The sequence below is a fragment of the Zonotrichia leucophrys genome, chromosome 4, assembly GCF_028769735.1.
Source record: "Zonotrichia leucophrys gambelii isolate GWCS_2022_RI chromosome 4, RI_Zleu_2.0, whole genome shotgun sequence".
NCBI lineage: Eukaryota > Metazoa > Chordata > Aves > Passeriformes > Passerellidae > Zonotrichia > Zonotrichia leucophrys.
The window spans coordinates 35,187,154-35,212,089 of NC_088173.1; the positions used below are offsets into that span (position 1 = coordinate 35,187,154).

General features: G+C 44.7%; 3 protein-coding genes across 3 annotated transcripts; 2 read left to right on the plus strand and 1 right to left on the minus strand.

The window, feature by feature from the left end:
* Position 1: 1 nt before the first annotated feature.
* On the minus strand, positions 2-21,533 carry LOC135446794 (probable E3 ubiquitin-protein ligase HERC4). Its single transcript, XM_064711108.1, has 23 exons — positions 21,467-21,533; positions 19,813-19,945; positions 19,103-19,179; positions 18,341-18,562; positions 17,504-17,595; positions 16,784-16,914; positions 15,846-15,994; positions 15,445-15,524; positions 15,046-15,131; positions 13,933-13,992; positions 13,282-13,384; positions 12,943-13,126; positions 12,447-12,628; positions 11,261-11,356; positions 10,010-10,111; positions 9,801-9,920; positions 5,768-5,908; positions 5,468-5,640; positions 4,380-4,434; positions 3,452-3,528; positions 2,280-2,463; positions 1,813-1,912; positions 2-1,164 (listed from the first exon to the last, which is right to left on the minus strand). The coding sequence occupies exons 1-23, from the start codon at positions 21,513-21,515 to the stop codon at positions 950-952; spliced, it is 2,811 nt and encodes a 936-aa protein (XP_064567178.1). The 5' UTR covers positions 21,516-21,533; the 3' UTR covers positions 2-949.
* Positions 7,215-8,431, plus strand: PYURF (PIGY upstream open reading frame). The gene is made up of 2 exons (XM_064711109.1): positions 7,215-7,460; positions 7,573-8,431. Exons 1-2 carry the CDS (start codon positions 7,225-7,227, stop codon positions 7,712-7,714), a joined length of 378 nt encoding a protein of 125 aa, XP_064567179.1. The 5' UTR covers positions 7,215-7,224; the 3' UTR covers positions 7,715-8,431.
* Positions 7,747-8,431, plus strand: PIGY (phosphatidylinositol glycan anchor biosynthesis class Y). The gene has a single exon (XM_064711111.1). The coding sequence runs from the start codon at positions 7,747-7,749 to the stop codon at positions 7,975-7,977; it is 231 nt and encodes a 76-aa protein (XP_064567181.1). The 3' UTR covers positions 7,978-8,431.
* Positions 21,534-24,936: the final 3,403 nt, after the last annotated feature.

Below are 24,936 nucleotides of genomic sequence, written 5' to 3' on the forward strand. Positions count from 1 at the left end.
TTTAAGACAGTAAAAGTCTTCTTTACATATGGATGTCCCCTGACACATTTAATGCACCAAAGAGAAGACTGCTGAAAAATAATGGCTGTTGTTTCTCTCCCTCTCTCCACATAGCAAAATACACAGTAAACACACATCCTGCCTGACATGGTTAATATCCTGCCAGTGCTCTGCACTGTTTTGACAATGAGATTCCTGAAGCCCTGCCAGCCTCATGTCCACAGGGCTCTGTAGGCAGTGCTGTTCTGCAAGCCTAAGATTTTATGATTTAATTGTGAAACATCTCCTTAGAAGTTATAATGAAACATGACAAATATCAGACTAAATAACAAAAAATTGTATTATGATAATTCATTAATACAGCTTTTGAAAAAGTCTAGGAATGATCAAATCCTCCTACAAATTTCTCTTAGATAAATCACAGACCATATCCAGGTGAGCACAGACTGCTCCTTCAATTCACAATGTCATTAAATATGTTAGTTGCTCCCATGAGAACCCTTAAGTAACACAGATGAAAACCTTACCCCTGCTTTGCTTGCAAGGGTGACTGCTTAGCACATGCTGGTTGTGTGCTTGCTAATGCATAAATGTGCAAATCACAGCATCCCTGCTGCTGCTGGGAGCTCACTGTCCTAACACAACCAGAACAGTTCAGACCCTGCTTGCACATATATGTAAATATGATTGGTTATCAGCTTGCTTCTCTGAAGTGTGCCAAACAGGATTCTTCTTTCCTAAATTTACAATCTAACTATGAAATGTCTGGTCGAAGCTCAATTTTACAAGCAATGTAAAATCTTAGCAAATACACACACTCAGGTGTTTATAAAGTGCAGTAAAAATAAGACAGGCTAGAAACCAGGAAATTTGAGTTATTAAGAGAAAAAATGGCAAGTGAACAAAGACTCATATTCCTATTTTTGCTTTTAAGTCTTCTATCCCAGAGTTACTCACAGCCAAAACCTTCATTATGCTCTATGGCATAAAGCAACTTCTTTTTGAGTATTTTTTTTCTGCTGTATCTGGGGAGTAACAAAGTCAGGTTGCAAGTAATGACAGAGGGAGAGCTCTCATCTGGATTTTGTTTTTGAGCATCTGCAATGCAAAATCTGAAAGGTTCCAGTCCATAGCCAGAGATTCGATCAGATCCTGACAAAAAAACTGAAGGAATGAAAAAAAGATAAACAAGAAAAAGTTAGCAAATTAAACAAAAATAAAGAAAGCTGAAAGTCATTAAAATAATTAATGTTAATGAAAATCATGAAGGGAAATTAGTGTAAACATACAGATATTTTCCTAAGCTCAGTATTATGCTTTGTAGAATTTGCACCTGAATACAGATTAAAGTCTCTTACTGATTCACAGTAGTTACAAGCCCTCTTCTGCTTTGTATTATAGACTGTGTGGATGAGAAAGGCTAGGCTAGGTCTGACCTTCTACCTTTAAAAAGGATGACACAGCTTCTGCAACCCTTTGAAAAAGGTATACTGCTTACATCAACCCAGTGTACTCTCACAAACTGCAGCCTCTGACCAACAACACAACCACAAAAGTAAGGGACAAAGTAACTGCAAGCTTCAGGGTGCACTCAGGCAAACCTCAGGGGATGTGAGGAGGGTCACAGCTGTCCCTGTGCAGCTCCTTATGTTATTTTTTTGTGGTTTTCACTAGAAAATGTGGCAGCAGCAAGGGTGAACACATTGAAAAGCTACAGTTTGGAACTATAGTATAGTATAGTGTAGTATGTAGTATGTGTGCTGTGGGGGAAAGAAAAGGGCTATGCAAAGTTTTAAATGCCTGATATATTACCAAGAAACATTTTCTTTTTTTCTTCTGGTAGCTCATGAAACACAGCCCAAAAATTCCTGATGGTTTGGTCTGACTCTGTATACTGTGTGTATCTCACATTCTGTCAAAGAGACAAAAATAAAACAGGCCAGTTAATCCTCAATATTTCCATTTATATTTAAAGCAACATTCTATCTGATAAATTTTATAATCCTGTTCACAGATACTCAAATCCCCTTAACCTCTGGAATCTGCTTGTTCATTTGTTTTTCAGAGATTCAAATGACGATCCCTGAGTTATGGCTTGATACCTATTCCCCTTTATTCTTGTGGCTGACGTAGATGAGAGACAGAACATCAACACAAATCAAAAAAGAGAAACTTCTGGGAGCTTCTGTCCATCTGTTATGCACTCAGTGAAAGAACAGGTCAGAAGTAGTTTATGCTTAGCAGACAGAGCAGAAGAACACTGTGCTTGCATACAATACCTTTTCCAGCAGATGCCAGTCAAACGTTGGCTGTCCCTGGAGAAGAACCTGCAGCTCTTCAGGGAAAAATATCTTCCAATTTCTAGCTGGGCAGCCTCTTAAGAACCCTTGCATAAAGTCCTCAAATGGCTTCTGTACTGATTTATTGAACTTATAATTCACATACAAATCAACATACTCTTTCCTGCAACAGATACCAAATGAGCATTGGTGGTGCTTTTCGAAAAGAAGAATTATAGAGAACTTTCTTCCTTTATTCCATATGACCTGCTGTGGTGTACAGTCAGTCTTCACTGAGACCAGTTGTCACTGGCAATTAGTTATTCACTGAATAAGCTGGGAGCATCTTCACAAATAAAAGAGAATGCTGGCCAGAATGGATTCATTTGGTAACACTCTTTGTACTTCATGTGAATGCTCCAATGAAATCCTCCCAGAAACCTGATTATTTTAAAAGATAGAACCTAGCAGACTTAACTCCCATTGAATGCCCAAAAATTTCCCTGAAATCGAAATAAATATTTGCACGGCTGTTAATCAATAGTTTCACTCTTCTCTCTACTTCAGATGGGAATTTATGTAGTGACATTGTACTGTACAATCAATTCAATGTAAATGCTCTACTTCAAGCTTCTTAAACAGCCCTTTCATGGATCCCTATGGGTCCTCAGGTCATCTGTATAATTCAGGACACAGAATTTCTCTCTGTCCTCTGTGCAGAGATTAATATTGACACAAAGTCTTATTGGTAGATTGCTCCTTCTCCTTTATGTACAAGATACATTCCATATAGGTAACGAAGCAGGAAACATTTTGCTCTTAAAAAACTCCTAAAGAGGTGTACCTATAGCTGGATTTTGCAGAAAGACCATCTGGTTTTGCCTGAAAATACTGTTCCAGGTTATTTTTTTACATTTGCCAGGTATCTGTATATGCAGATACCAGAATATCCAAAGATCCCCATGTTATCCACTGCTTGCACAATCTGCTAGTGTTTAGCACATGTGCAGCAAGCACAGCAGGAACAGAAAGTGTACCACCTATGGGACCAAGACCAATGGCACAATACAGAAGTCAATATTTTCTAAAAGTATATGAGGATGGGTACAGACATGTTACTTCATACATTTGTAACAATACACCAGGATTAAGAAATATAAAATAAAACTGACCTGTTATCCTCAGTGACAGGAATGTTGGCACCATTTTCTTTAAGTTCAAAAATGTCCGTGGAATCTTCTTCCATTATCTATGCAAATAAATTCAAACATTGGCTGCTGTATCTATATGTGACAGATATATAAGTGCTACATCTCTCATTCCTGAAGGGCCTGACAGGGCACTCTCACTAGTTTGAGTTTACAGACAAGTTGTGTCACTTGCACTGGGACAGTGTCTTGCCCAAGTACCTGTTCCAGATTGCAAGGCAAGATGTGTTCTATTACCATCTGTATGCCAGTTGTCTTTTGTCAAATGGGCAGTTTTCTTTATCTCTTCCACAATCACTCCTCCCTTGGGAGGGGACATCTGCTGATAACAGGCTATTGAATGTCACTGCATGACTGATAAGAACTGTAGCATCCCATTGTGAGATGCTCCACCCAGAGGGAGGAGCCAAGCATTCCTACCTGGATATAATCTGGAGATTCTGGAATACCAACACAGCTTCTCCACTGGATTTCCCAGAGGAACAGCAGCTGCCTCTTCTTCCACTGGATCTTCAGAGGAAGACTACACCCTTTTTCTACAGGATCCCTGCTCCAGCAGAACCACACCTGACACTCCAGGAGGACTGCAGCCACAATTCCAGTTGGACTGCTACCAGCACCCTGAGCTGTTGGGTGTCAGGTTGAGTTCTGACTCTGTCAGTGTTGTTTTAGTGTACTGCATTGTTTATTTTATCCTTTTATTTTCTTCCCTATTAAAGAACAGTTATTTCCTGCTCCCATATTTTTTGCCTGAGAGCCCCTTAATTTAAAATTTATAGCAATTCAGAGGGGTGGGGAGAGTTTACATTCTCCATTTCAGGGGAAGTTCCTGCCTTCCTTAGCAGGCACCTGTCTTTCCAAACCAAGACAGTACCTTAGTGGGATGTCTTACCGTGAAGTTCAAGTCAGAGTCATCACTTTCTCCATTCAAAGTTCTCCGAAGATTCCTGTCCAAACACAAAAGGGATTAAAGAGAGAAGAAATGTGACCTTTCAGTGCACTTGCAAATTCTGCTAAAAAACATCCTTTGACAAGCAGTATTTAAATGCATACATGTACAAAACACCTACACTCACACAGAAACATGATATGTGGCACTGGAATTTCATTATGCTGCTGACATAAGCTGAGCACAAATGCTTCCAGTAAAAAAAGCATTCCCATGCCCTGTATGGACAACTTTACACCAAGTTCAGTGACAACTGGGTTTGGGACCACAGTCTTGCTGCCTCTCTAGACATTATCTAGTGAGGAATTAAGTGTGGAACCGAGGGATGATCTGGGAGAATTGTTTTGGGGTGCAGCACCTTTCCAAGTATTGCAGGCCACCTTGTGTTCCAATTCACTGAGGAACCTCAGTGAATTTAGTACCTTAGGAAGTTAGCACCTCAACACAGTCACTGGGATGGGATTTCATCTTCTTGGTTGTTTGTATCACTTGCCTGGAAGATTGGGCTTCAGGGGCCTAGAAGCATTATGCTGGTGGCAGCAGCACCTTTCCCTCTTATGTCTGCCTGATATCTCCTCTCCCAGTGAATGGAAACTCTGCACAAGGGTTCTCAGAATTTGCAGCATTTTGTAATACTGTACTTGTGCAAGGCAGTATTGTGGAAATTGATAATTAGTAAATCAGAAAAAAAGCCCCAACATTAATAATTGAGTCATTAGTTCTTTCAGGTCCAAACTACAGCCCAAAGTGTTTTGAACACTTATATATTCACAGTGTGGACTTAAGCTCTGGTGGGGCAGAGATCTGACACCTTCTAAGTCATGAGGCTTGGCATTTTGTTTTGGCAATGCCAGCCTCTGAGAGCAACATCCATGCCCTGGACAAGGACCTCTTGGAAATCTGTGGCTTCTAGCAGCTTCACAAAGGCAAATGTAGATGCCATGGGTACCCCAAATTCAGGCTCTGGGATCTCCCAGTGCACGATCAAGGCAAGGGACCCAGCCAAAGCTTGGGCTATGCCTGGCACATACCGGCCCAGAGTTGGCAGCAGTTCCTCAAGGTCCTCTAGGGTGGGGGCCAGGCCCAGTAGCTTTTTGTAGAGAGCCCTGGGGAAGGGCAAGGGCATCGTGCGCTGGTTAAACAGGGCCATTCCACACAGTGTCCCAATCAAGAGGAAGATGTCCTCATCCTCACAGCTCGGGGCCTGGTTAGGAACAAGCACACCTGGTTAGGAACGAGCCCACCTGGTTAGGAACGAGCCATGACGAATGAGCCATGACTGCCTTTTCCCATGGCTGGGGCCCCCACCCATCCCCGCAGGGCTGCCTTGCCTGTCTGGGGAACCACACGAGGCCAGAGGTGAAGCGGCAAAAGGTGATGGTGCTGGGCTGGCAGAGGGTCCTGGCTGCAACGCTGAACAGCTCCTGGGACACTGCACCTCCGTCCATCCCCTCCTCACCCACAAAGGACACCTGCAAGGGCAGAGACAGCCATAAATAGAGACACTCATATTGCTCACAAAATCAGATTCCTTACCTAGTGTGCAACAAGCCAATAATTACACACCCAAGAGAGAGACACTGATTTTTTATCTCACGGTTGTGCCAACCTGGGTACTCAGTGGTAATCCACAAATCAAGCAACCCCCACCAGAATTTTTGAGCCATTATTTGTAGACAGAAATTCGGAGTTTGTAACTGTCCAAGTCTGTTATGCTTGGTTAGTAATTTCCAAACAAGTTACATAACCCCAGCTGACTTCCACACACCCGCAGGGGAAGGGTCTTCACCTGTGCAGGGGTCTCTTTGCCCTGTGGGTGTGATTTTGACTATTGTAATGAACACAGTTCGGCTACAGGCTACATGGACCTTGAGTGTGAAAAATGCATGTGTTTTATTATTGGCTTTTCGCAAATATTAAAATGAATATTATATGTGTTGTCTTAAAAAGTAATGCTATATTAATTCTCTTCAGTACTGTGTTAAATATAGTTTTAGGTTACAAAAATGTTAAAATAGAAACTATGCTATGCAGGATACTTTTTTTTTAAGAAAGGACTTGCAGCGAAATAGCAGCCACAGGAGACCTAAATCTTTCAGAAAAAAAGAATTTATTGCCTTCTTATCAGAAGAAACGAACTTTATCCCGCCTCGAAGGCGCTGTTAGGATTAAGAGGAAGAAGTTGACGATGACCAGAGAGAATCCTGCGTTTGAATGGGATTTATGCATCATGTATGAGATGTATGAATATGCAACAGGCTATTGCTTTTAAGGGTTAATCCTCTGGTAACGGGTGTCCTTTTTCGGGCTCGTGCTGCCCAGAAAAAGGTACCCGGACATCCGTAACTCTTTGTCTCTATTGTCTCATATTGTCCTAATTCAATTTGTCCAAATTATTATTACTCTAACTGTATTACTATTGTTATGATCATTTTATCACTATTAAACTTCGAAAATTTTCAAAACAAGTGATTGCCGTTTTTCACATTATTTTACCAAGTTAGCAATGTATATACAGACATACATCAACATCTTGATTTACTGCAGACTTAAGGCTTTTCATTCCCGGATGTCCTTGGCTAGGGAATGCTGCCTGCTGCCTGTTCCACTGACTAGTTCTCCTTCCTTCCTGATTAAGCTTGAAAGTGTACAAAGATCTTACACCGCAAACTATCCCGACTTAACCTGGAACCATTCTACGTTCGGAAACACGCCGGGAGCCCGGCTGAGGGGGGCGGGCGGCGGGGCGGTGCCGCTCGGGGCGGGCCGTGCGGCGGAAGCGGCGGCCATGCTGCGCGGCCCGGCCCTGCTGCTGTCGCTGCGGCTGCGAGGGGCGGCCTCGGCCGGCCCCGGGCACCGCCGGCACTGCCACCGGCAGCAGGAGCACCAACGAAGCTCGGGCTCGGGCTCTGGTTCAGACTCGGGCTCCGGCCCAGACTCGGGCTCCGGCTCAGCGCGGCCGCAGCCTCTGGAGCCATCATTGCTGCGCTTCCTGGTGTGCCCGCTCTCCAAGCGGCCGCTGAGGTGAGCATGGGCCGGGGGAGCTGCGCCCGAGCCCCGGGCAAAGCCAGGTTAGTCCCTGCTCCTCACGTTTTCGCTTGGATGTTTCTCCCCCCTCCCCGGCTTGGCTGAGCAGGTACGAAGAATCTACGAACGAGCTCATTAACGAGGAGCTGGGCATCGCGTACCCCATCATCGACGGCATCCCGAACATGGTTCCGGAGGCTGCCAGGAGGACGCACACCAAGGCGCCGGCCGAGGGCTCGGAGCAGCCGTGAGGAGCCGCCGGGCCCGGCCGTACCGGGGCCTGATGGCCGGGGCTGGGCTGCTGCCCTCGCTGCCCACGCTGACTGTGCTCGTTCCCCTGCTGTCCCTGGCAGGCCTGTTCTACTCGGCCAGCGTGGACGAAAACTTCCCCCAGGGCTGCACCAGCACAGCCAGCCTGTGTTTCTACAGCCTCCTCCTTCCCGTTACAGTACCGGTTTATGTGTTCTTTCACCTGTGGACCTGGATGGGGATTAAGCTTTTTAGGCACAACTAGTGCGGTGCCTTTGCTAACCCCTGGGCTTCTCTAAATCAACATAATTTTGTTTAATCTCATCGAGTATTGCAGTTCATTTGAGAGAGTTTCCTTCTGGTACTAGTGACTAGCATAATTTTCCTGGTAGGATCTGGAAATGTATGAAGCAGCAGCCCATTGTTAACTACTGTTAATGCAGATAAAGAGTAGGAGTAAAAAGAAGCACTAATTCCCTCTGTTTTATCCTTTCAAGAGTGCTGTGCATTTGTAGTGGCACTAATTAGAACCTTAGTTTTCATGAGGAAGTACCCTGACTGAATAAACTAAATTAAAATTAAAACATGCAATGATACGAATCTCTCTTTGAGAGCTTTGGGGGTTTTTAACCAGATGTGTGTGCTGAAATATGTTTGTCTCACTGTCAGAAGAGCAAAAATTAAAATAAATCAGGCTGGCGTTTAATAACAAAACTTGAGATGAATCAAATGAAGACATTTCTTTCTTGAATGATACCCATGTCTGTATGTGCAGTACCTGCAGATCTTTTCTTTCTAGGGCCACTATGAGAATGCCACATACCAAGTTCTCAATATTGTCTCAAAAACTTTCTAGCAGGACACAGCTATGAAGGGGGCAGGTCAGTGCTACAGTAAAGGTTTCTTTTTTATGTTTTGCATTTCGGTGGTTTGTATTCGCAACACAAAACACATTCATGTCCTTTACCTGCTGAAAAATGCAGAAATGAAGCACCAAGTTGTAAATGCTGCACCAGGCTGTAAGTGCTGTGGGATACTAACAGTGCAGTTGTATTTTTCAGGCTGCTGCTGGGTAAATAATATTGTGATGCACAGTGTGAAAGGCAGTGCTCACGAGGTGTGCCCAAAGGCTGACTTGAGCTAAGGGCAGCTGTTTGTCAGAGCTTGTACAATAGGTGGAGACTTGAAGTCTAGAGGACAGTTCAGAGCACAGCCTGCCTGCCTCTCTCAGCTGGTGTAGTGAGGAACCAGGAAGGAAAGGTAGCTCTGGGAGCCATTGTGAATTTCTCCTAAGTAAACGGGAAAGAAAAGCTTTGACAGCTCTGGCTGGCAAGAGAGCTCACTTGGAAAGCACCAGGGCACCAAGGCCCGTGGTTCCTGTGGCACAGGCGTGGTGCCAGTCTGTGTTAATGGCAGGCAGGGCACGGGGTCCCTGAGCTGAGCTCTGCTCTGGGCAGTGTCCTGTCCCAGTCAGGTGTCCCTGTCCCAGCCAATGGCTTCTGCAGGGCAGGGCCAGCACCGCCATTCCTGCAGGAAACGCAGCTGCCAGAACCTTCGGGTCTGTGTGGGAGCCACACGCTAAAGGCACATGGAGACAGCAGCACTGTAATCATGCCCATCTCTCTGGCCAGCACTATCCTTCATTTCCCTTCAGATAGCATCTCCAGGAGAGAAGTGCAATCGTGTGGCTGTGTTGCTTGCTGACCCCTCAGGCTGGTTCCCCAGACCCTGGGGTTTTAATGTACTGATGGAAAGTCTCAAAAGTCAGTCCAGCAGCAGCAGTACTGGACTTTGACAACTGAGCCATTCTATTCCATTACCCCAATGCAACCTCACAGTAAATAGCACTGCCACTTGCATTTAACTTATGCCAACAAAGCTGCCTGGAATAAGGATGTAAAATACTGCCTCCAGGTTTACTCTACACCATCCATGGAACGTGTTTTATAATAATTTGAGGAGCAGTTCTTTGGCTCTATGCTCAGAAGATACTGAAACTCTTGTACCAATATACAGTAACACTGAAAATCAAGGAACACTGCAGCAGGATACTTAAGAGCTAGCAAGTAATACAATTTACTATCTTACCTTTAACATCTTCCTGAAATCTTGGTTTGAGGCAGACTTTAAATTTTCCCATATGTCTTGGAGAAGGCATTCTCTTCTGACGCAGAAATTCCATTTCTCAGGGATCCTTATAAAGGGTATCTGGAAAAGGGGCATCCAAGGATTGAAGTAATAGTCTGTTAGCAGTGTGTTTATCTCTTCTGATAGGTAACAAAATTGCTTGCACTTACAATAAAGAATCCGGTCAGAGCCGTGCATTCTGTAATATGAAGACGTATCTTGTTTTCCTTGTTAAAGATGCATGGGTAGTTGGTCAGCATCTGTGGGACAATCTGAAAGGACAAGGAAGAAAGGAAAAGACATGCTGATTTTCCCTTGTGAAACCAGAGTTCAGGGACATGTCTGCAGGCTGAACTGCCAGTCTGTACCCTGGCAAACTTCTGCATCTCTGGAATGAGCCCTTGTGTGCATGAGCACTGCACTAACAGAGGTTCACATCCTAAAAACAGCTCCTACAGACTCCTGTGAGTGAGAAGCAGAGAGAGGTATCTATCTATCTGTGCAGACAGACACTTGTCTATAATAGTGCCTCAAGAATAAAACAGAGAGAGTGATTTTAACAGCATCTTCCATAATTCTGCTAAACCAAAATGTCCTGGATACTCAGGTTATGGTATATTGTTTCTAAAAACTGCTGAGTTTATTATATGTAATACCAAAAATAGATACTGGTCTAAAGATAATCTAATTTAAAGTGTTACACCTCCAGTATGATAAGGCACCAACTTCAGGTAACGTCCTAATTGGCTTTTGATTCTATGCTGTTGCTCAAACCTCCTCCTCCACTCTGGTTAATCGGTACAAAATTGGTACATTAGCAAACACAAGCTTATGCAGGAATTAGGCAGTTGCCCTACAAATTCCAGACAAGCTGCATGAAAGTTTACTTTTTTTGGCAAAGGAAACCCCTACTATGCACATTTCCATTTCATACTGCTTCCTCTGACACTGACTGCATTTGGTAGCTAATTTTCACTCTGTGTCAAGAAATGCCACAGATTATTTTTTATTATCACGGCTTCATTTTAAGGTGTCAGTACATTGAAATGCTCAATAAGATTTCTAAACAAAAGTTTAAAGATACCTCAAAATATTTATCTTAATTAAACATAATAAAATCCAGAGTAACACAAAGTATAGCAACCATCCCTCATGCTTCTATTTCACAGTCATTACTTGTTCAAAGCAAACAAAGCTGCTTAAGATGCTGGAGGGCAGCTCCAACTCTAAAAACCAGGGATCATCTCAGGAAAAGCTCCATTATAGTTGCTGGAATACTGGGATGGTAAAGGGCTTGCATAATTTAGAGCTTTGGAGGACTAGGGAAAATGAAATGCCTTTGAGATGTGCTGGGTTAGTCTCTAGAGTTGACTTCCACATATATATATATGTTTTGCACTGCTGGTAAGATTTATACTTACTGTTACATTGAAGAATGAACATATGCCAATAATCTCTCTCACTTCATCTACTTGGAAGATGCTTTCATGCACTCCAAAACCAGTTCTGGAGTTCACCTGCATTGAAACACGCAATTTATCAGCAGCAGAACTAGTGAGCTGTGTCTGTCTGGCAGGACAGGCTGACTGCCAAGGCTTTCTTCAGAAAGGATTCTGAGACCCTGCACAGAAGTTACAGGATAAAAGTGCTCAAGCAGCACAGTGCTCCACAGTGAGAAGTCTTAGAACACCGTGTATAAACTAGCAGGAAAGCAATTTTCATCTACTATTAAGATCCCTTAGCAGGACTCCATCAGAAAAAGTGTATTTCCCTTGGAGTGTCTTTCATATTTCTGCAGTTCCCTACTCATGTTCCTGCTTGTTGCCAGGAAAAGATGCTTGCAGGGGAACAGTGAACATTTAAAGTTCCAAATCATGTAATCACTTACAGAGGAGTGGACCTGCTGCATTTTTAGTTTATTTATCTGCATAAATACAAATTTGAGAGTCTAAACTTTGAGGCCCAATTCTGCATTCTCAGCCAAAAGGATATTCAAGTCTGAAAAAAATTTAACAAATCTCTCTTAACTTTCATAAACTTTGAACATCTCCACAGGAATGTGGAGAGAAAGTATGGTTTCCAGAAGAACACAGTTATTGCTTCCTTTGTTTCCCTTGTTCATGTACAGCTAAAGGTGTTCTAATGCTGTTGTCCCAGAGAATTTGTCAGCTTAACAGGCTCTTAAAGCATCACATAAAGCATCACAGAGCATTTCTGTGGCAGCTGCAATGTGCCAAGCAGATAGGTTGTCTTTAAAATGCTCTGAGCAGTTATTGGGATGAGGGATCTTGCCAGCAGAAAGGGGAATAGGCATGTTACATAAAGGACACCATTTCTATAACTGTGTAGGCATCAATGGATGCACTCCTGATACCACTGAGAACATTCTTCCCCCTGCCAGGGCTATAACATGCTTTAGCTCTTCATTTCTACAGAGGTCCAGTTTGGCACAGCTCCAGCAGGACTTCTTCAGAACTGTGCTGGTGTAGAGCCAAAGAGATTCCTGAAGCAGTGTCAAACGCACAGAATTCAACAAGTGAGAGGTACTAAAATACTCTAGGCTACATTGAGACACCCTGTCTAATTGGGATCCAAGCACCTTCTCACCTGGTAAAGCATCTGCAGTATTTGCAGAGACCCAGTTTCAACTGGGTCCAGGTTGTAGAGGCGGCTTGGCCCTATGGCGTTGAACTCCTGGACAAATGAGAGCAGAATTTCCTGGGAAGCCCTCTGATACAGAATGACCAGCTCCTTGAAAAAGGACGTTTCCAGATTTGACCATAGGCATTCTGTAAAGAAAACAGCTAGTGAGGTCACAGGCAACATACAGATCACTGCAATTTGTGGATGAAGCTGCTTTTTCTCTTTTTGTCAAATGAATTGAACAAAAAAATGTTTAAGCTTGCACTACAAAAACTATTAAACTTCAGACAGAATTTTTAAAATTCTTGTGCCTTGCTGCATAGTTCCTATGTTTCTATGTCTATCAAAAGCAATTATTTCAAGCTATGGAACACATTACATCAGTGATAATAACACTTGTTCTGCAGCAGAAAATGACCAAAAATTTAAATCATTCAGTTCTACCATTACAAAACCCTACCAAGAGTTTGCAGGTCCTCTGGTTGGAGCTTCATGATGGTTTCAGCCAGAACAATCAGAGAAAGGACAGAGCCTTCATCCTCCCCCCTCAGAAGGAAAGGCAAGATCAAGTATACTCTGAAATTTTCTGGTGAGATGGGAGATGAAGACAATGATTCCAGTAAGTTCCTAATCTCCATTTGCACCTTCAGAGGGGAAAAAAAATTAAAAAGAGACAAGGGTTAAGATGCAATTGTGTTTTGCCAAAGTAATTAGGTTGGCATGAAATTCTTAAGTTTTATGCACAAATCCAAAGCTCCTCAGTATCTGTGTAGTGAGCATCCTTATATCAAATCCTTACCTCCTGGTAGACTGTTTGGTTTTTACTGATCTTCTCATAAAAACGTTTCACTTCTGACATGTCTACGCCTGAGACTTCTTTGGAAGTTTTGAAATGTTTGTCCCTATCACAACATAAAAAAAAGAACACTAAATAATTTTTCTACTGAATAATGAAGCATTGTGATATCAGAAAATACTTGGAAAGTTCAGCCCCAGCTCCTGTGGGTATAATTTCATGTGTTCTAAGAAGATAGACAACACAAGCCACTGTTTTGTGACTTGATTAACATCCTGTCCTTTCTGTCTTGTGTGGCTGTGAACTATTAATGGTAGATTCCTGTATTTCACCCTAAAATGACTTCCACTTCAGTGCCAGAAGGAGCTGTTAAGGATCCTCCTTCAAGAGCTATAATATTGCCTGGGAGGATTATCATCATCTGCCAAATATCACTAAAGGATAATCTTCTAAAATGTGAGTTTCTCTAGCACATTTCAGTAGGACCAGGGCTATAAAAATCTTAATATTAGTTTGAGCTTTGAAAAAGAAAAGCTTGCTTCTTGCAAATTCAGATAAAACAAATCTTTTCTATATATGTGACCTAAAATAACACTTTCTAGTCAGTTTACAAGCAGCCAATATATTCTTTATGTCTAAGTCAGTGTATGCTACCTTTTGTCCAGGAAGCTTCCATTGATGCAAGCCTCAGATGAAAAGATCAGTCTGATATTCCTGATAGTAAAAAAACCAAAAAGTTAGTCCTTTCAACTTCAGGTTTTTAACTCTGAAAGAACAAAAACCATGTACAATGGTGTCTGCACCTGACCACACAAAACTTTTCTTAGCACCACTCCCCTGTCAGTGTTGCAGAAGATGTTGTACTCAAGGAGTCAGAGATCTTTGCAAGCCACCTCTGCTCTCCTGGGCCTTGTAAGGGAGCCCTGCTCAAGGTTCTGCCCCAGTGCTCCATTCTGGTGAGTGTTATCATGGAGATTCTTCTCCTCACAGGTAAGAACATTAGCTGCTTTTGTTTGTTATGCAAAATAAAAGGCACTGCAACATGGGAGGGAGGAGAATCCCCTCCACGGACAGGATCTTTATAGCACGTGGAGGGAAAATCCATCAGGCTATCAATTTACTGCTGCACAAAAGCTGGGCTCCCAGAACCTGAATGAACATCAGACTTATTAACTCCCAGTATTCCTGGTTCTGTTCTTATTGGAGCAGCTATTTTATCAAGCAATTTGCTGTCAGGCCTCTCCTACTGAGATCTGGAAAGAACCCCCTCTTTCACCCTCTCAGCCACCACTTTTCACATGGTCCAAACTGTTGCAAATATGGTTAGGGAAACATTTAGTTCCAAGTTAGCCAAGCTTTCAAAATGCTAAAAATCAGCAGCTGGAGCCAGACTTTCTCAAAGAAAATAACCTCCCACATAAAACCTGTGAAAGACTGTAAGTGTAAGGCATCCCACAGTGGTATGTACATATTGCTTTTGAAAATGGGTAATTAAAGAAGTGACCACTAATTTTTAAATGCTGGCACAGCATTCCAGTTTGGGTACTCAGATTAGGCTTTTGGCATAAGGCCTTGGTCTGCAGGCAGGGTCTTTCACTGATTTAACTTGTCAGCTCCTCATGAACTTTGTGCCAAGGTACAAGACTGTGCCTTCGCTAAATTCTTGAACAACAGTTCCTACAATAGCCTCCAAAGAATAATAGAAGAGAAAGTCATGCAACAGGGTAAAAACCACAAACAAACCCAAACAGCAAGTTTCTGATTTACCTTTTTATACTATTACATTTAGAATTAGAAATCCATGCATCCACTTCTTTATCATTCAGAGTGGCAATTCCATTCAAATACAAATTCTGTGTGAAATACATGAAAACATTGACAAAATTTAAATTGTAGCAGATGGGATTCTTTTTTTTTTTCAATCCAATCATAACAAGATTTCAGCCTAAGTATGAACAAATTAATGCTCATCCAGCATGATCCAGATGCATTAACCACAGAACATATATAATTGCAATACAAGTTAGTCTGTAGGTAAAGCACAGAAAAATCAGCAATAGACACATATAAAACTGAAGTGCTACAAGCATGTTGGAAAATCCAAATGTTTCCATCAGTAATGTGGACAGTGGTAAAATCAGAAGCTATGATCAAATGTGCACATACCTTGTTCCCCTCCTTGCAACGGGCAAAACTTCTGTATACTCCTGCAGTAATTTTAATCCCCTTTTTTGACGCACCCTTTTCTGTGAAAGAACAAAAGGATTGTTGTAGGAATATTTGGAGGGACAGTCACCAGTCACTGTCTTCAGAGAGTTAAGTGCACAAAAGTGGAACAATTAAAAACACCCTTCAGATAGTAGTTATCTGTTGAAAGTTTGATTCTATGAGGCCATTACCCATGATAACCAAGCATCAAAAGGAATAACTCTTGTTAGAATTTGTTGGGATGGCTAAGCAAGGATGAGACATAATGTTTGCCTTTCAGTGTAAACATGAAATCAAGAAAGCAAATATCTCCATGGAAGAAATAAATACAGATTGTATACATATGCAGTGGTCATTACTCTGGCAGGATTTTCCAGTATCCACTGGTGAATCGATGGGAAGTGGTATCAACTGTTTGGGCTTCCGCTCATCTTCCAGTTGTCCTTCATCATCAGAGCCAAAGAAATAGAATTTATCCAAGGAATGGACATAGACCAGGGTGTATTGTCTGTTCAGGGGAAAGAAAAAGTCATAGTAAGTGAAAACCACAGGGGAAAGCTGAATAAAATTTATAAATTTATAAATTTCTCAGAATGTATACCTGAAGCTTGTCTTCAAAAATCCTGACAGTCCAGATAAAGAGTCCCTTTAACCACAGTGTTACAACTCTTCATTGCATAAACATTCAGCAATAAAGACACACATGGACTCAGATTTCCTATACTACCCTCTAATGTTTGTGATTTATCTGGGTTTCACATACAAAAATAGTTACACCATGCTTGCTTCATGCCCTTCTGTTTTCAAATGTGCAGTTTCTGTGCTGCTGAGCCTGATGAGCCCAGGTGAGTTATCAGCAGACTTTTTCTGGCCCAGTTCCAGAAGGGCAAAGTGAAACTGGGGAATTATCACTGCTCTTCAATTCTTATTAAGAACCAACCAGTTTATCAGTCTGGTTGGGAATCCAGTGACTCTCCTGATGCAGGCTTTTGACAATCCTTTGCCCTTTGGAACCCAGTACAAACTCAGTATATTGTTTATTAAAAGAGAAAAAGACCAAGGGCTTCTCTGGTGGCTTTTGTAGCTCTCTCCCACTGCTCACCAGGACTGAGGGTGCTGCTCTCACTGGGGCTCTGGCAGCAGGGTGGCTTATACTTGAACAGTGGATGGATATCCTGACAGTGCTGAGCTATTGTGATACAGGGATTTGAACATCCTGGTGACCCCCTTCCCTACTGTTCTTCAGTGATTCCCCAAAGGCATTGACCTCAGAGGACAAGTCATTGGCACATCCCACCTGCCGCAGTCAATGTGTGAAACCCTTGCTCCCCACAGCTCAGCCACCACGCGAGGCAGGAGTTCATTCTGGGTGGAGTTGTGACCCAGCTGGCCACACCCTCCTGCTCCAAAGGTGCACACCAGCCCCTCCTTGAAACGAAGAAACAAACAGGATCACTGCATTATTAACAACAATCAAATGGTCACAACCAAGAATGAGGGCTAGCAAAACACAACATCTTATGTGGAACTTAATTCAAAACATCTCTGATTCAAACATGAGGAGGGTTCACTTTGCATCAAGTCAGATCACACACTGGAAAATCCAAATAATTTAGCTCGTGAGAAAATCAATTTAACTTTTGAGAATAACTCCCTCTTGCTTAAGAATTTTACTTGTATGAGTAAACCCTAGTGAATTAGATGTCATTCACATCTTCTGAAGTCCCCAATGTAATATAAAAACAAAATCATAAAGTGCTGGGAGTTGAACTGCACCCCTTTGCTTCAGGATTCCCATTCACCATATCCCTGCCAAAGGGTGGATGCAGGTGACAGGAATATGAGAAAAGACCAGTTTTTCAATAGCTCAGATAACATCCCTTGGGGATCACCTTCAGGCTTAGGTGGAAGCAGGCATTACCATCCCAATTTCTCCATGCTTTCTCTTTCCTTCATCTTTTAGCAGTGTATCTTTTCTCACAAGGTCTCAGATGCTGACTTTCCATTTCAGACTCACCTTGGAGAGAACTGCAGTGTGATCTGCCCCACATGAGATAAACACAGTCTTCCAGTGCTCTAAAGCTCCAACATAGGTTGGGCAATCCCTGTCTGGAAAAACGATAATACTGCTAAATTCAAGGAGTACCAGAGGGTCTCATATACAGAAAAGTTAGAAGACAGGAGGACTGAGTGTTTTTCAGCCCTCTCTTACAGCAACTAATGTAATTACACCTTGGGTTTGGGTCGTTTTCCCTCCAGTATAACATATTCTTTCTCATAATGTTCTGTGTTTTTCATATTACTTTATTTTCATTTACTTTGGTGTGAAACAAAATGCAGTACTTCCATATCTGCTTGCCAAATGGTACTTGGCTTCAAAGTATGATTCTCAAGGGTGTGGACACATTCAGATTACATGTTCTGTCTGTCTGTCAACTCTTCTCTAGCATGCTAAGTTTGAAGACAAGAGGTGATTTAAATTCTTCTCTCACTTTGTGTTTGCAGAGAATTAAAGAGGATTAAAAAACATAAAATTAATTTCTTTCATGCAAGACTTCCTGGAGAAGAGGAGACAGGAGTGGAAATAGATGTATAAGACCTCAGACGTTTTAAGAGCCCACACTATCCTATTAGCCACACAAAATGATTGCAAGTTGTCTGTAGAAAAACAACCACTAAATACATCATTCCTGCATGAATTTCCTGGTCAGGAAACAAAGAACATCTCCAGATGTTATTTTCTTCAAAAGGCTTTACTGCCTACCACTGCTCCACAGGAGCTTGACAATAGTGAGGAGCAATTTGGGGGGCTCACTGACGAGGAAAACACCCTCCTGGTGCTCTCCTTCCTTACCTTTGGTGTCTCCGAGTCCCAGCTGTCCAAAACTGTTCTTTCCCCAGGAGAACACAGCTCCAGAGAGTGACACACATGTGCTGTGAGCTCCTCCAGCCGCAATTTGAGCAAGTGGGATGCCCTTCAGTCTTTCCACCAGCTGTGGTTTGGGAGTAAGCGTGGTTTGGCTTCCCACTCCAAGCTGTCCGTGGATGTTCTGTCCCCAGGTGAAGAGCTCACCCCCTTCACACACAGAACAAAAGAAAACAGCTCAGCCTCACTGCTTCCCTTGAGTATTTGCATTTTGGGAGTTAGAGCAACACTCAGTGTTGTTTTCAGGGACCTAGCTCCAAGGCAAGAACATCGTGTGTGCCCAAATTAGTTTTCTTCTGACCTCTTTGGGACAGTCCCATGTTGCCATGTGACTCAGCACAGCAAGAAAAAAGGTCCCTAAAGTCATACCTGCTAGAAGCTCCCTACCAGAAAGGTGTTGCAACCTAAGAATAAGCAGGTCTGGTGACTGCAGAGTGGGGCAGGCACATTTGCTCTCCACAACACACTTTTGTGGAGGGGCAGTGCTCAGGAACTGGAGACAGACAGAGAGAGGTGCAGGTCCTTGGGTGCTGGGAGGAAGGAGCAGCACTGACAGCCAGTGCACTTTGTGTCCCCAACTGCTCATTACTCTACAGTGGTGTCACCTACTACTGCAAGTAGCAGAAACATTGCCTTCTCAGAGCAAGTGTGACTCCTGTTTGGAGGAAAAGTGTTCTTGAAAGAGGCTACCTCTGGATAATGCAATGGCATGCTGGTCTCCACATGCTATTTGAACAATAATTCGGTTTTCCAGTTCTTTCACCAGCCTGCAAAAATAAGGAAACAAAAATCAAAATAAATAGATGCTGTGCTGTGAGACAAAGTAAAGGACAAAGAGTGTCTGCTCACCAAGCCCTAGCAGGAAATATGTGGAAAAAAAAATACAGGTCACCTATAAGGTGATTGACCCTTCTCTTATGCTGACCTGACTTCACTGTGGTTTGCTCCACAAGAAGCTGGAAAAGAACCATGCTCAGCCTGATTCTGTTATCTTGCCCTGGGCAAGAAATATCACACAGCAAACTGCTGGGACATTTGTAGATGGTGGTTACCCTGACAGCTTCATCAGAATGTGGTAAGGTTCAGACATGCTTGTGTCTTTCACCTGCAGTTTTGCCAAGCCATGGGTGATTCGCAAGGCATCTGTATTGCTCTGGTATGTTCCACTGACCCTTACTAAGTTTGAGAGAAACCTGTCTCATGTGCATCCCAAGCAGCTCAGATCTTGGTATCATCCTCAAAATCTGTGCACTTCTGGCTGGGTTAAAAAGGAGATAGTACTAGGAAGGTACGTGTTCCAGTTCTCTACAACAGGAAGTCAAACTCTTGGATATTATCGTGGGGAAAAGCAGGCTGTATTTTCTGCCCATCCACACCTCCACCCTGTGAAAGCTTCTTACCTTGTATTGGGGCAGTTTCCTGAATCTTTAGCCCAGTGTTCAGAAAGTTTCCCGCTGGGGGAGAGAATGAGTTTATGTGTTCCATCATGGTTTGAGCAGCACACCTCCTCGTTCCTCTGTGACTGTGCGCTCTCTGCAGGACACACACAGACAGACAGACAGACAGACGGTCATGCCATGGCAGCAGGCACCTTAACCACCTTGGCCCCCTTCCCAAAATCTCAGTGTGCTACTGCTTTCAGCAAGAGTTTCTGCTTCTCAGGAGGAAGTGAGACAAGCCTTTGTGTCTTATTTTCTCAGGCCCTTAGGGTTTCAGTGTCCTGCCCACCCTCTGGCTTGTTTCATGCTGGATGACTCCTCACCAAAGGACCTTTCTCTATTTCCTAGGCTGCTGTGCCACCAGCTCCCAAGACAATCAGTGAAACATCAGCAGAAGCACAGTCTGTTGCTCTTGTACACCTGTGGAGACTGTCTGATGGAGACAAAGCACTTCCTGAGGCACCTGGCCACCCCAGACTTGTCACAGCCTTGGGGACTGGATGCCTTCAAGTCAAGCACTTTACAAGGTGCTGGAGAAGCAATGATAGAAAATTCATTCATTGCCTCTTTACAGCAGAAGGGTGAAAAATGTGTATTTTATGATTGGCTTTTCGCAAATATTAAAATGAATATTATATGTGTTGTGTTAGAAAGTAACGCTGTATTCATTCTCTTAAATAGTGTGTCAAATACAGTTTTAGGTTATAAAAAATGTTAAAATAGAAACTATGCTATGTAGGATACTTTTTCTAAAGAAAGGACTTGCAGCAAAATAGCAGCCACAGGAGACCTAAATCTTTCAGAGAAAGAGAATTTATTGCCTTCTTATCAGAAGAAACGAAGTTCTTCCTGCCTCAAAGGCACTGTTAGGATTCAGAGGAAGAAGTTGACGATGACCAGAGAGAATCCTGTGTTTGAGTGGGATTTATGCATCATGTATGAAGTGTATGAATATGCAACAGGCTGTTGTTTTTAAGGGTTAATCCTCTGGTAACGGGTGTCCTTTTTCAGGCTCGTGCTGCCCAGAAAAAGGTACCCGGACGTCTGTAACTCTGTCTCTATTGTCTCATATTGTCCTAATTCAATTTGTCCAAATTATTATTACTCTAACTGTATTACTATTTTTATAACCATTTTATTACTATTAAACTTTGAAAATTTTAAACACAAGTGACTGGCGTTTTTCACAAGAACGAAGTACTTCTTGTCTACAGCTGAGGGGCTGCAGATGCTGCTCTCCAGACCTAGAGGCACCAGGCACTGATTTACTCGCATGTAACACTGCTCCAGCACAAGTGTCTGAGCCCCAGGATGTCCAAGAGTGAAAGGCGGTCATCAGCAAAGCCTGCCCTGATTTACCTAACACCTCTGGAGACTCGCTGCCCACCCCTCTCACACATCAGACATGGAACTAGAGAGGAAAACCCCCTGTCCATTCCCCGGCACGCTCTCCCTCCTTCCAGTCCCGCGCCCTGGGACAGCTCTAAGCCCCTCACTCCCCGTTCCCGAGGGGCTGCCCAGCAGATTGCGGCACTTCCAGCGCTTCCACCCGCACGGAGCCATCCCGGGGGTCTCCCAGCGCCCTCCCCACCGCGCCGCTGCCGCCGGTCCGTACCTGCCGTGCCGCGCCCCCGGCCCCGCGGCCGCCGCCGCCTCCCCGCCATCCCTCGGCGCCGACAGCTCGGGAGTGCCCGGGCAGCGCCGAGCCGGGGAAATGGAAACCGAAACTCATCGGGGCTGCGGAAGCGGGAGGAGCGGTGGGAGGGATGCCCGATACCTGGGAGCCCCGAGCTGGGAAACTCCGACTCCTGCGGTGATAAGGCGTGGGCTATTGAGCTCCGGTGGGTTCCCGGCTCTCCTCAGCCTGCTGCTGCTGCTGCTGCCCCGGTGGGAGGAGAGGGCAAAGCATCAGGTGGTGGAGGGATGCCGGGGTCTTCCATGTGCAGAATGCGCTTTCTGACTTTATTATTCACTTCGGTGAGTGACCCGCCCGTGTCCATCCTGCGGAGAGTCGAGAGACCTACTCTGCTGCTCAGCTGCATCCCAGCTAAGAGCCCAGCAAACCCAGAGGGGCTGCTTGGCTGGGGGAAGTGAAACCGTAAGTGAAACGCTCGGTTTGGAATTGCATCAACATCTAAAAGCCATCTATTTCCATTCTTACATAGTCTGTGCTGAATCTCCCCCGCCTTCAAAGACCCTGTGAGCTTCCTTGGTCCCAAAAAGACCACCCTGCCTGCCTCACCTCCCACACTGTTTCACTTCACTGGAGTAATGCATGCAGGACAACACTGGTGATGAAATACGGGATACCATGTCAATGATGAAACAGATCAAAACACATAAGAACACTTTTGTTGTATTCCTAATAGCTGCCACTGATGAATTAAATTCAATCTGTTTATGAGAATGTTATGCTGCCAAATACTAAGAAGACATTTTGGTAGGGCACTCAACAAAAGTGCCAAGAAACACAACATGAATCTACGGATTTACACTGGTGTTCACTGAAATTCAGAGGAAAATTCATTACTGAGACAGCAGGAGCATCTAATGTAATGTATTTAAATAGAGCAGCCTGTGGTGCACAAAGAGGCACCTGGAGGTCCCTGAGGTGAAGAAAAAAGGATGTGGAGGAGCCATGGAAGGTGAGGCTGGGCCATACAGTAAGTGACTTCTGCCCAGGGAGGAGCAACCCAGCCTTATCTCTCCCAGCCACTTCCCTGCCTGCACTTTGCGGATCTTATCGCCTTCCACAGCATGCAGGAAAGTCTGGAGATCAAGAAATATCGAGCTAGAGCAGTAATGCCAAAGCATCAGCTGGGAAGCGACACTAGAGGTCCTTCTGCACCAAAGCATGAACTAAGGACTCCTCCCTGAGAGGAAAAACTGCTCCGAGCACTGCCTCCCACATGGAAAGAAAGAGATTCGTGGGGAAGAAAGGCAAGGAAACGTGTTGATGTCATTCTTTCAGAGCTACATTCTTCCTCCCTCCAAGTGGGCTGCTCACAGTGATTTCATGTCAGAAGGGCTCGCTCTGGTAAGCAGGTTCATTAAACTCCCTGTGGTTCTCTGCCCGAGAGTATCTGGGCTCATGATACTCTGATGACAGCAATCTAGGCGCCTGTGAGGGAGATGTGTGGCAACTGGCAGGAGACAGCAAGAAGAGGTGAACTCTGCAAAATGGTTTTTGTAGCTGGAACTGACAGATGTGTCCATTTGTACATTTCACCTCTTTCCATCAGTCCTCTAGTGAATTGCCCATAAAACCCAAAAGCAAGCAAAACACAGCACAGGAAGAACCAAAATGAGTAAAACTCCTCAAGTGTGGGGTACTGCTTGCTTATGAGGGCAGCCCTTCTCCCAGGAGAACAGCACGCAGCACTTCCCGAGTGAGAGGAATGGAGAAATCCAAGGACTTGTATGCAGATGGTCCCAGGAGAAATGGAGGAATGTCTCCTGCTGATCCCCAGGGAGCCAAGGAAGCATGTGGTGGGAGCCTGTTCCCACAGTGTCAGCAGCTGACAGGATGAGTGGGTCAATGCCTCCAGAGCAGATTTGGGAGCATGGGGAGCTTGCAGCCCCTCTCAGCAGGCCTGAGTCACAGCTCCAGCTGCTCTCTCCATGGGAAGGGACACGGTGACCTGGGGTTACCCAGCAGGGCTCAGCCACTGGCAATCCAAAACAGACAGTGCCAAATCCCTCACTATTACAGTGTGGGACAGCAGCTACCTCTGTACTTCTCCTCCTTGGAGTGCCAAAGCAGCTCCCACAGTGCAGGCCCTGGCAGAACCAAGGCTGAACCATCTCAGCCTCGACTGCCCTGCAGGAGATGGCAGCTCCCGCAGGCACAGGCAGGCATGAGGGCAGGGAATGTGCTGCCCTGCTGCCCCTCTGCCTGAGGGGTTTATCAGCACTGCAGTGCTCTAGGTTTGGCACTTTCAGGACACTATTTTGACAGCAACTTTGCCCAGTGCTGCCTGAGGAATATTTCCAGTTTCCGGTAGCGGCAACAGGTCCCCACTCTAGAAGATTGTTCAGGAGCCTTTCCAGGCTCCTACATAAAGCAGCATGAAGAAATGTTGTCCTGTCCCAGGAATGAACAGGAGAAACCAGACAGTTCTCCTTTTCTTCCTTGCCTCCACTCCTGAAGGAACCTGACAGGCTCACCAGCACCTCTGCAGCTCCCACAGCCAGTGCCTGTGAGCTGAGCATGGGTGGGTGGCAAGAATCATAGAATCATCAGGGTTGGAAGAGACCTTTAAGATCACCAAGTTCAACCATTCACCCAACACTACCACTGCAACCCCTGAACCACTAAATCATCACCCAGCACCAGATCCAGATGCCTTTTAAACACCTCCAGGGATGGTGACACCACCATCTCCACGGGCAACCATTTCCAGTGCCTCAGTGGAAACTTTTCACCCTAACAGTGAAAAATGTTTTACTATCTAGTCTGAATTTCTATGCCTTAGCTTAAAGCCTTTTCCTCTTATTCTCTCACTGCAGGCACGGCAGAAGAGACAGATTTCTCACCTCCCTGCAGTTTCCTTTCAGGGAGTTGTAGAGGGCAATGAATGCCCTCTGAACCTTCTAAACAAACCCCTCGGCCCCTCCTCATAAGACATGCTCTCGATAGACCTTTCACGAGCCTTGTTGCCCTTCTGTGGACATGCTCCAGCACCTCAAATGTTCTTGTAGTCAGGGCCCCAAAACTGAGCACAGCACTCCAGGTGCCGAGTACATGGGACAATCTCTGCCCTGCTCCTGCTGGCCATCCTTACTGACCGAGGCCAGGATGCCATCGGCCTCCTTGTCCGCCCGGGCACAGCTGGCTCGGGTTCAGCCGGCTGCCAGCCCGCTCCCAGGGCTCTGCTGCTGCTGGAAGTGGAGATGGGAGCAGACGGGATGCCGGGTGCGGGACAGCCGGGAGGCACCGCGCACGACGGTGCCACGAAGAGTGTCCGGCGGCCACGGGATGGCGGCGGTGCCCCGCTGCTGTGGCCGTGACCGTGGCCGTGACCGGGGCCGGGGCGGCGCCGCCGGGGAGGGGTTTCCCCGCCGCGGCTTAAGCGGCGTGCCGTG

Excerpts from the sequence above, each read along its gene's own strand:
- PYURF (XM_064711109.1), top strand. The coding sequence starts at position 7,225 with ATGCTGCGCGGCCCGGCCCTGCTGCTGTCGCTGCGGCTGCGAGGGGCG. Across the intron at positions 7,461-7,572 it reads CTCTCCAAGCGGCCGCTGAG|GTACGAAGAATCTACGAACG; the intron begins GTGAGCATGGGC and ends TTGGCTGAGCAG.
- PIGY (XM_064711111.1), top strand. The coding sequence starts at position 7,747 with ATGGCCGGGGCTGGGCTGCTGCCCTCGCTGCCCACGCTGACTGTGCTC.
- LOC135446794 (XM_064711108.1), bottom strand. The coding sequence starts at position 21,515 with ATGGCGGGGAGGCGGCGGCGGCCGCGGGGCCGGGGGCGCGGCACGGCA. Across the intron at positions 18,563-19,102 it reads TGCCATTGCATTATCCAGAG|GGGGTGAGCTCTTCACCTGG; the intron begins GTAGCCTCTTTC and ends CTGTGTGTGAAG. Across the intron at positions 1,913-2,279 it reads ACTGGCATCTGCTGGAAAAG|AATGTGAGATACACACAGTA; the intron begins GTATTGTATGCA and ends TCTCTTTGACAG.